At 45.8% G+C, this 11,065-nt stretch overlaps 1 protein-coding gene across 2 annotated transcripts; it reads right to left on the reverse strand.

Moving 5' to 3' along the window:
- Positions 1–3,521: 3,521 nt before the first annotated feature.
- On the reverse strand, positions 3,522–10,580 carry LOC148033332 (receptor protein kinase TMK1-like). Of its 2 annotated transcripts, none has more exons than XM_087681246.1 (2): positions 7,798–10,573; positions 3,522–4,920 (listed from the first exon to the last, which is right to left on the reverse strand). In XM_087681246.1, exons 1-2 carry the CDS (start codon positions 10,271–10,273, stop codon positions 4,391–4,393), a joined length of 3,006 nt encoding a protein of 1,001 aa, XP_087537372.1. In that variant the 5' UTR covers positions 10,274–10,573; the 3' UTR covers positions 3,522–4,390. The 2 variants fall into 2 exon arrangements, with proteins under 2 accessions (XP_087537372.1, XP_087537373.1); XM_087681247.1 differs by lacking the exon at positions 3,522–4,920 and adding an exon at positions 5,864–6,161 and having other exon boundaries at positions 7,798–10,580.
- Positions 10,581–11,065: the final 485 nt, after the last annotated feature.

Genomic DNA, 11,065 nt, shown 5'->3' on the forward strand with positions numbered 1-11,065 from the left:
AATTATCTTTCATAACTCCCATAGTGTCATTGTAACATCACTTCTCATGATAATGACAATAACAATGCATGAATTGCATATGCAACGTGTCACTCTATCACTAGTCAAATTATGAATCCCATCACCTGCAAGGACGACTCTCACTTTCACACTCTAAGCATTAATCCAATGACACTACCAAATGGGATAACATTGTGAGGACCTAATGGGTTGCCATGACAAAAAATAGAGGACTCAAAAGGGGGTGCCTTTTGAAACAAACAATAGGTATAGAACTAAAATGCTATGACTACCTAGGGTCAAGTCTATGAAAATCTAGCTAATACTATTTTAGGGGTGGGATGTGTAACTATACTATAAGAGAGGGTTCAATGCTTAGCTCCCCCTCATTTCACACTCCCTTTGAACTAATTGTGGTGTTAATTTGCTCTTATCCTTGATTGGTTGCGAAGTGACTCTTCTTGGCAGAGTACTAGACTACTTTTAGGTGAATGTAAGAATATAGGTATCTCAAGATTATCCTAATGGTTTGAGGTTATGACATTCTATTGCAAGATAAGTTGGAAAAACCCTTAAGTAGCTAACTATGTAAGCCCCCTAAGGGGTCCAAATGGTGCTCCTCAAGAAAGATAGTCAATTGATTACCAAACGTCACCTTCTCTAGTTGAGCTAGAGATAGGTACGTTATAGTTGGCCATTCAATACTCTCAATTCCTATATCTTTCTTCATCCTTTTTAACATTTTTTTGTCTCTTAAGCTTACTCCCTTGATTTATGGCTCTAGCTATCCTCCCTTACTACTACATGATCCACCATTATCCTACGACTGTTTATCTTAGTTTAGAGTCACTTTGCCCTCAACCTCATGCTACTCTTGTAGTTCCACCCTCTCCTTCCCAATATGATATGCCAAATTTAGATAAAGCCTTGGCAAGATTGCTAAATGTTGATGTTGTGGTGTAAGTGGAATTGTGTGGTACTAGTCATTAACTCCCATGTGATTTATACCCTGCCTGGCACTTGGAGAGTGACTCACTATCAAGTGTGACATGGCTAGATAACAAGAGCACAAGAAGAGAATGATGAAGTAAAGTCACAATAAATCCATATGTACATTATATCAAATGATACACATAAGAAGAAAGCTCCTACAAGACAAGGGACTCCATGTAAAATGGAGCCAAGTAACCCCCAACCCATGCAAGATACAATGAAAAGGAATGGGGCTCCTAGCCCAAGAACCTAGTGCCCAAATGAAGTTGATCCTAAAGCATATTGGTGTTGAGTAATACATTGGCTACTCTAACTAATATTAAGGATGATATTGAAATGGTACTAGAACAACGTTAAGTAATGCATTGGCTACTATAACTAGTAGGGTAATATCGAAATGGTAGTATAACAACGTTAAGTAATGCATTCACTACTGTAACTAGTATTAAGGGTGATATTGAAATGGTAGTATAACAAATGCTTACAAAACGATAAAGACCCTCTATGTGTAATATCTCTCACTTTCGATAGTTATCTTAGCTTTTTGATCAAATTATGTTCTTTGCCACTAGTGATTCATCATGATGTTTCTTGGTCTCAACCTGTTGCTTCTTGGTCCTCTTGGGCTTGTATTAGTCAGTGTTTGATTGCTAACTTCTTGGTTATCCCTCTTTGTCATTCTTAGCCTTTACTAGACTTATCCAAGCCATGGTAATCCATGCATGCTTCCATTCTTCCCAGAATTCAATCATGCACTCTTTTATCTCTTGCACTACTTACTATACACATCAAACCACCTCCATTACATGTGAGTTAAAGAAACAGAATTTACTCATCTTTTTGTATGGTGTCATGTTCATTACTTTTCGATATGATTTCATGCATGCTCTTTCCCTAATTGACCATTCTCCTCTTCTGTTCATTGACATAGCAACTTTGAATCACATGTAGCAAGTTACTAATCACATAAGGGACTCTATACAAGCCAACATATCACCATACATCTTCTAAATGAGCCCTTTGATGGACAAAGCCTTTAATTGTCTTCATGAACCACTTGCGTGATTACATGCTAGTACGAGAGCTCCAAGAAGACTAATCTAGAGTCTTTATAATTGATCCCTGAGAGCTAGTTTGGTCTATGCAGGATAAGAATGTAATAACCAAAAAACTTGTTTCACCCTAACGAGAGGTGAAATCTCAAAATGCACAAAATGTTTGGTCTCATCCAGTGGAAACGTTCGAAAGGTCTCTTAAAAAAGTAAACATGCTTGCTATTTTTCTTTTTTAGCTCGTGTTTTTCCCATACCCTCCTTGTGCATGCCATCACCTTCTCTTCGTGCTACATCTCCTCCACCTCCTCCATCTTTTCATGTTCCATCTTCACCCTACCTCATCTCTTCCTCTTCCTTCTCAAGCAACACATGCCTCCCCATATGAGGATTCCACACAAAATATCAACTTTCACTTGTACTTTGTTGTATGTGTTATACATATATTATAGCCTATACATTGTGATTTGTGAATGTGAATGATAACTTCTAAATGAGCAGGTGAAAGCAATGTTTTTTATTTTAGGCTTTAGAATTCTTCTTTAAGATCTAGGTGGAATGAGAATGTTCATTTTATGGGTCTTTGTTTATGTAATATTATTGCTATGCAATAATTTTAATTTTTAATTATAAACAATCTTTTTAAGACTTCGAAACCTCGAGGTAGCAAACGAAACGAAACCTCAGAACCCAAAAATCGATGAGATGTTTCGAGTGACTATGAGCAAGAAATCCTACAACTGGTTAGAGAACTACGATTCTATCCACGTTTACTCAAATTAAATGCGGAGAATACAAAGCGTGCATTTCTTCAGTATCCTAATTTCTAAGATATGTAAATCACACAAGACAACAAGGCTCCCTGCAATGCTACATCGCGTGTAGGTAGGTCTTAATCATATCAAAAAGCAGTTGGTTGCATTTGGCAAACCCCTCTTTGTATTATTTGCACTACGCCAAAACAAGAGGTTGGATAGAGGGGAGATACAATCGAACACAAAGTTAAAGACAACCTTCGTATGTGGACAAGTGCGTACGATCTAATGAAAGCTTCCAAACAATCCAATGAAAGCAAGCTGGTCCTTAAAAAACCTTCAAGAACACGTGAACAATTGGCGAGGTTATCATATGATCGGTTTGAAAAAAGGAAAGCCAGTGTACGCGCTTTGTAACAGCAAGCAGAAAAGCGATCAAAACAATACAACCAACCACACAGTACGCGCACAACATTTTGCATGAATCCAAATCCAAAACATGGAGCTAAATTCCAAAACTTGGATCGTCTATTAAAAGGAACAAGCAAAGATTCCAACCCCCACCCCACCAGACTCTTGCCGACCTGTATGGGTTTCTAATTCTTAGCTGGCTCATAGAAGGCCTGGGCCCTTCCTCACATGAAAAAGACCCCTTGTAAGCCTTTAATGAATCTCTAGCTGTCAGCTAGCACATAGAGAGAGAGAGAGTACTTCCACACACTAAAGCGACATTGTTTACTTTTTATTTATTAGAAAAACATTGTTTGCGTTCTAAGGATTAGACTGAATTCCAAAACAATTCATTGTCTAGGTTTTTTTTCTAAGGATTGCTCTCAATTTGATCATGATTCATTCTTGAATGCAACAAAATCTGAGATTTACGGACCGCCAGAAGAAAATGTGTGTACTTTTCTCCAAGCAAGACGCTGCAGCCACGTGGAGTATTTAACACACCTCTACAGAGTTTACAAGTGACAAAAGTCGTGCAAAACGGAGTTGGAGATGCAAAGTGTGAGCTCTAAAGAAGAGATGGGCGACAGAAGAGCAATGCTCATACATCTTTTTTTCTTATGTGCCGGGACCTTTGCCGCGCTGGAGGAGCAAATAGGACATCCTTGATGCGAGGCAGACGAGAGAGAGAGAGGGGGGGAGGGAATCGGGGAGTCGGGACAAGTCACAACAGTCACGATTTTGACTTTTAAAATGCAGCCTGGCAGTTACACTCAACGGCGCGTTGCGGGGTGGGGCCCAGCCATGCATCGAATCAAAGCAAACGTTCTCCAAGTGGGGCCATCCGTAAAAGCTGCAGCTTATTGCTTTTCCTCCTTTGTCTTTTGTGTGGGGAAACGTACGCCCCTCTATTCGGACCCTTTTTTCTTTTATGATGATATTACATATATTTCGTGCAAAACAGCTGGAGCGCGCCGTGCTGAGGGAGACAGCACGGGATCCAGCCAAAACGAACTAAAGCGCCGCGGCCGCCCCACTTGGGCGGAAGGGGAGGTAGGCTCCACGTAGGCCGGTCGGTACCACGTGGCACGTAGGGGGGCTGCTGGTGAGGGGGCAGGGGGCGAGAAACCGCCAGGTCAGCTACCGGCCGTCGCTGGAGGTGAAGGAGTCGGCGAAGCCGGTGGGGCGGCTGGGCATGCTGCCGTTGGTGTCGTCGAGGTCGCTGCGGGAGAAGAAGGCTGAGGTGGAGGAGGAGGAGGCGCCCTCGTAGGCCTGCCACTTCTTGAGGGCCTGCGGGAGGGTCATGTCCAGGTCGATGCCGATCCCGTCGTCCCCGTCCACGTCAGCAGGCTTCCACTGCTCCACGAGCGGGGAGAGCACGTTGACGGCGTGGCTCATGTCGGGGCGCTGCCAGGCCTCGCGCAGGGTGCAGTGGCCGGCCAGCTCGGCGGCCGCCCGGATGCTGGGCAGGGACTCCTCGGTCACGTCCAGGGTGGGGTCCAGGGCCTTGAGGAAGTCGTCCTTGCTGGCAATGAGACGCTTGAACCAGGCCACCAGGTGCACGCTCTCCTCCGGCTGCGTCTCGTCCAGCGCCTTCCGCCCGCTTATCAGCTCCATCAGCACCACCCCGAAGCTGAACACGTCCGACTTGGTCGTCACCCTCCCCGTCACTGACCAAATAACCCATCTCCCATTAAACATTCATACATCATCCTTTCGACAAACTTCTTTTTAAAAATGCGAATAAATATTCGATATTTACTATTTCACCAACAAACTTACGCAACTTCGTATAAATGTCTGGCCAACAAGTTCACGCAGTATTTAAAAGAAATGCCTGGCCACATTATCTTCTTTTAAAAAAATTTAAAGCCTACTTGGGCAGCCTAGTCTCCAAAATTTTTATTTAAAAAACTTTTTCCCGAAAATGTGAAAAGCCTTCGACTGAAACATTTAAAAAGGTCAAATGCCTATATTTGAACGTTTTTATAACAAAAGCTCTTTAGATTAGAATGTGAAAGTTCTCTCACCTCTTAATTTCAGTTGTAAGAGGTAAAGTTCAAGGTGGGGAGTCGGGACTTCGGGAGGGATCACATTAAGCCTTATTTTTTTTTATCAAGAGGTGCGAGTCACCAGTAGTAAGCTGCTGTGCGTCTTCAATTTACTTTTGGGAGTCAGTCTAGAATATATTTGAAAAGAATATATTTTAAGTCATACGGACATTTTTCGAATGCGAGATTTTTTTAAGGTGCCACCAGGTCATTGGCTGAACTCACAAATGTTCTGCTTCCAAGGTAGAGATCTTGCAATATCTACTAAACTTTTTCTCCCGTTCTCTCAAAAGTATAAAAAACGAAACAGAATAAAGCTATGTGAAGCCCTATTTTGTGGGCTGAGGAGACGTGAAATTTACTCTCAACCGACAGAGATCATAGCTACTTTTCTGGTGTGTGGTATCATGTATGGTATTGCCAGAGGAAAGATAAAAACTTACCCGACGGGCAGAGATCATAGCCACTTACCACCAGCCGGTGGCAATGATTATTCCCCTCACGAGTCACATGGCAGGCGAAGAAAACAATGCTTTCTTCCATGGATGACGGGGCCGCGGCCATGGGCCATCCATCAGTGTGCCAGAATTTACGAAAAACATTCTTGCCCGCCCCCCATTTGGAAACCTCAAATTAAAAAGTCGTATGCTTTTCCAAAACACTTAACAGCGTTTCTCAAAACTGTAACCAAAGTAGAACGATGGAAACGCATCCTACACGAGGCTGCTTCTCTTATTTTTTACAATTCATTTAGCACGAAACCTCTGTCCTTCAGTATTTGTCCAGATCACAGCAAATGGGTATGGGCAGGGCAGGGCAGGGCAGGGCAGGCCAAACAAAAATCATGCTCCCCAGAAAACCTGTGGCATATCAAGAAAGATGGCTTTCTAAAAAATCCAAGAGATGCTTATAAACAAAATGTCCTGCATAAAAGACAGAAGTAGAAGCTTTTGGTGCAACATTTGTGAGAAGATGAGCGTCAAGCAGGCTGCAGCCTGCAAGCAGCAACACCCAATATCACCTTTGACATTCAGGACCCCTCGCGAGTCTCTCCGTAGTTTCCATGTGCTTGGCCAGGCATTTTGTTTTCGTTTTATTGAGAACTGTGATATTACTACTCTGCATTGGCCACTCCAAAGGATTTAAGTTTTTGCAGCTTTATATTGCTGTTTGGCCAGCATCGGCACCGCCAAAATAGAACTTTCTGCAACATGTTTGATTTTCTACAAGCATTCCCACATGCATGTATGAAAACACATATATGTAAATGTGTACGTATGTATTTTCTACAAGCATTCCCACATGCATGTATGAAAACACATATATGTAAATGTGTACGTATGTATATATTAGTTACATACACGTCATGTGCACGTCTACATATGTACCTGTATCTGTATGTATATACGTATCTGCGTATATATTAGTCACAGTTACAGTTACAAACATGTTCTCTGCATACACGTTATGTGCACATATCCACATATGTACCTGTATCTGTATGTATATAAGATAATTAACTATATGCATATGAGACAACCATCTGCATTGCTACCTCAAGTCTTGATCTGTCAGAAAAATGCTTAAAAGTTCACACATGAAGCATGGACAGTCTGTGAAGTTCAGAGTTACAGCAGAGTACTCGAGAGTCATTGCAGTAAGCTTATTCACATCGGCAGAGATACTTATTCACATCGACAGAGATCCTTGAGACTCGAGAGTCATTGCAGTAAGTTTATTCACATCAACAGAGATCCTTATTCAGATCATAGTCTCGAAATCGGAAGCTCTATCTTGCACCCATTTTTTCAAGTCCATAACCAAGTCCTCAGGGTAAGCCTAAAGGTGCAATTCTGTGGTGTGTGTACAGTAGAAAGCCAACGCACTTGATCATATGATAGGCATCCTGAACAACCACCATTAGTAACCACATTGGGCTTGGCAACATCTTTGTGCCATTCTTATTGCACAGTGAACAGTGATGTGAAAAGGGATCCACCAAGACTGACAGTTGGGATTAGATCAGACGAGCATGGTCTTGCTATGAGCATGGTGATGTCCACCCAACATGCTCCAACACACTGGTTGACAATGCCGCATGACTTCACCCCACATCTCAGTAGATGTATGCCACTCCGGTATAGCGTGGCATGCAAGCACTACTTAGATAAAGCACAAGCACTGCTTGTATAAAGCACCAAGTACTACTTGGATAAAGCACTAGCTCGAAGGGTCCTAACTTGGGCTTTCTTTGAACTCGTATGCCAAGCAAAACGAACACAGGCAAAATCTCTCAGTAGTAGGCCCTGGGGTTTTCAGCATCCGAGGGTTTTGAGTTTGGAACCGCAGATTCAGCAGTAGTCATTAATGCAATATGTAAATGGGTTAACAAAAGAATCGCTTGTATCCAATTAGACAGAGGTATCAAGCAGGAGTTCATGAATTTGAAACATAGCACAGAAAGAATGTAACTCATAAGTGACTGAAGTGATTTACCTGCATACTCTGGAGCTAAGTAGCCAAACGTGCCAGCTAATCTAGTCTCCACAGAGGACTTGTCGTCAGAAGCCAGCTTGACCAATCCGAAATCAGAAACCTTGGCTCGATATTCATCCCCCAGGAGGATGTTGGATGGTTTGAGATCCCTGTGAATGAAACTTGTGTGGGCCAATCCATGCAAATATTCCATGCCGCGTGCCACATCCAATGCAATGCTTAGTCGCCTCTTCAAGCTTAATGATGGGAGCCCCAGCTTGGCATATTCGAATAAGTGTTGGCTCAATGTGCCTAATGGCATGTACTCATAAACAAGCAACCTCTCATTCCCGTCGATACAGTAACCCAATAGTGCCACTAAATGCCTGTGCCTCACCTTAGTCAGCACAGCAATCTCTGATTGAAACTCAATGAGTCCTTTGTTGCTAACAACAGAAGCTTCCATCCTCTTCACTGCTATCTTGGTGCCATCATCCAGCTCCCCTTTGTACACTACCCCAAAACCCCCTTTCCCTAACACATTCTCGGGACTGAAATTATTGGTCACATTCCTTAAGACTTGGATTGAGATAAGCAGATTCCCAGCTTCTACCACCTGTACATCACTCGTGGCAGTTTCTGCATTGCTATGCGCCTGGCTCACATCCGCAACCCTATTCCCTAAGGAAAGCTTCACCAACTCTGAACCACTTGAACCTGTAGATGGATGTATCAAGAGAGAGTTGTTACTCTGGACTCTATAAACTTTTCTTCTTTTCTTGACGAGGATGACGAGTAAAAGGCCTGCTATAAAAGCAATGCAGATAGCTCCAGCAATGCTGCCAGCAACAGCGGGTATGGTAGAGTTCTTGTGGCCCTTGCCAGGGTTAGATAGCATTGCAGTAGAATTGAGAGAGGGCGAGTTCGATGAACCTGTAGCACCAGTGCCATTTGTGATGGGAGAGGGAGACGAAGAGGAGGGAGGAGATATGGAGGGAGAGGTGGTGGAAGGGGTGGAAGGGGTGGAAGGGGAGGACGAGGGAGGGTGGGCCACGGGAGATGAGGAGGAGCTGGGGGCAGGCGCGGGAGCCGACTGAGCCTTTTTTATGTTTGGATTGCCGGACAGGTCGACGGCGACGCTCGGGCGGAAGGACGGAACAGGGGGGAAGAAATTGTTGTCCTGCAGAGACAACTGACGGAGAGACGGTAGCTTGGTGAGCGATGCCGGGATGGTTCCGGTGAGGTTGTTCTTGCTGAGGATGAGGTTCTGCAGCGATGTTAGGTTGGCTATGTCGGGGGAGATGTGGCCTGTGAGGGAGCGGCTGGGCAGATTGACGGTGATGACCTTGCCGGTGGATGCATCGCATGTGATGCCCGTCCATCCAGCGCAGGCATCGTTCCCTATCCACGACTGCACCAGCGTCAGGGGATACCCCACCCCGCCTAAGAACGCAAGCAAGGCCGTCACCTCCGGATCGCACGCGCCGCCTATCTTGCCCGTGCAGAAATAGTTTCCGTCGGTCGTGTAATTCTCGGCACTGACGGAGGGGATCGCCGGGACGGGTCCGTCCAGATTGTTGTGCCGGACGGAGAGTGCCTTGAGGGAGGTGGATGAGGAGAAGGTCGACGGGATCGGCCCGACCAGCTGGTTATCGTTGAGCCTGCAGTCCTGGAGGGAGGCTAGGGTGCCGATGCTGGAAGGGATGGTACCGGAGAAGGCATTGACGTGCACCCAGAGCTGCTGGAGGGAAAGCATGCCAGCGACCGGGGCGATGGAGCCGGTGAGCTTGGCGACGCTGAGCTGATTGTTAACCTGGAACGAGACGAACGAAGCGTCGGAGTAGGACGGCGGGATGGATCCCGTCAGGAGGTTGTAAGCCAGGCGGACGTTGGCCAGGTTCTTGAGCGAGGCCAGGAAGTCCGGCAGGCTGCCAGAGAGGCAGGTCTGTGTGAGGGAGAGCGTGGTGAGCTCCGTCAGCGAGGCGACATCGTCCGGCAGGGACCACCCGCCGGATGACTGGTTGAGCGGCGAGCCGTCGAGGGCGATGAGCGTGACGGACGTGAGGCCGCGGAAGAAGTCTGACGGTATGGACGTGAAGGACTGGCCATCCATGTAGGCCGTCTGGAGGAGGGCCAGGCCTGCCAAGCTCGGCAGCGGCCCGGTGAAGTTGTTGCCCTGGAGGGCGATGTGCTGCAGTTTGGTCATCTGATTCAGGCTCGGGGGGAGCTGCCCCTGCAGATTCGTGTTCTGGAGCTGGATGCCGGTGACGGAGGATCCGTCGCATTCGATGTAACGCCAGTTGTCGCCGCAGGGGTCGTTGCTGGACCACGATGGCAGGGCCGCCGTGCCGCCGACGTTGGCCAGGAGCTCCTTCAGCACCTTGAGGTCAGTCGCGTCCGTCGCCGCCTCCGCCAAGCCTGCCACTGCCGCCGCCCACCACCACGCCAGAAGGAGAGCCGCCAGCTGCCGCGCCATCGCTCCTGCACGGGACTCCATTGCCGCCACCGGATCAATGTCCGTCCATGGAGACAGCTCGCAGCATCAGACAATTATCCTGTCCTGTCCGCGTGAGCTAAGACACAAGTGAGAAGATAATGCCAGCAGCTCCAGCTATGGCGGGAGTTCTTGCAGGGAAACCAAGCAACCCAGTGACTGCAAATTGGCGCGCATGGACATTTAGCCTCTCGGGCCTCGAGAGAAGAGAGCGCAGAGGGCTGCTCAATAAAAAGCTGCCAGGTAAATGAAGTGGAGGCCATTATCTTCACACTTTTTCGATGGCTCCAGCCATTCCGCTTCTTAATTAATTCGTTACTTTTAACTCTTTATACCTGCATTAAGACAACTTCAAGACTATTGCAATTTGCTTCATAGAAACCCTAGCGCTTAACCCTCCCAACATAATTACGTATCAGCATGAGTCAACCCGTCGATATACTACCTAGTCCATGTTCGCATGATCTGTATGGGTCCTCCTAATCATTATGCCTTCAGATGCTCCGATGCTTAAATCTCCAACACTTCATGTGAAGAAGACGTAACCAACACCCCTATGTTCATCAAGCAATCATTTCATAACATGGGTTGGGGGTCATGGAAGGAAAGGCAAAAGTGTCCCCTAACATGAATAGGGTTATGGACAATTGTGGCACCTCGCACGAATAGATCACTTTGCTTCTTAGCTAACGATAACCTACTTGCAAAGGGATTTTGGACAAACTAAATGATACTTATTCTCCCCTGAGTTAGGCGATGGTAGTCCTATTATCCTTTTTTGACTAATCATAGCTT

This window comes from Lygodium microphyllum, chromosome 7 (assembly GCF_053477565.2).
Source record: "Lygodium microphyllum isolate KBCC chromosome 7, Lygodium_microphyllum_v1.1.10, whole genome shotgun sequence".
In the NCBI taxonomy this organism is placed as follows: Eukaryota; Viridiplantae; Streptophyta; class Polypodiopsida; order Schizaeales; family Lygodiaceae; genus Lygodium; species Lygodium microphyllum.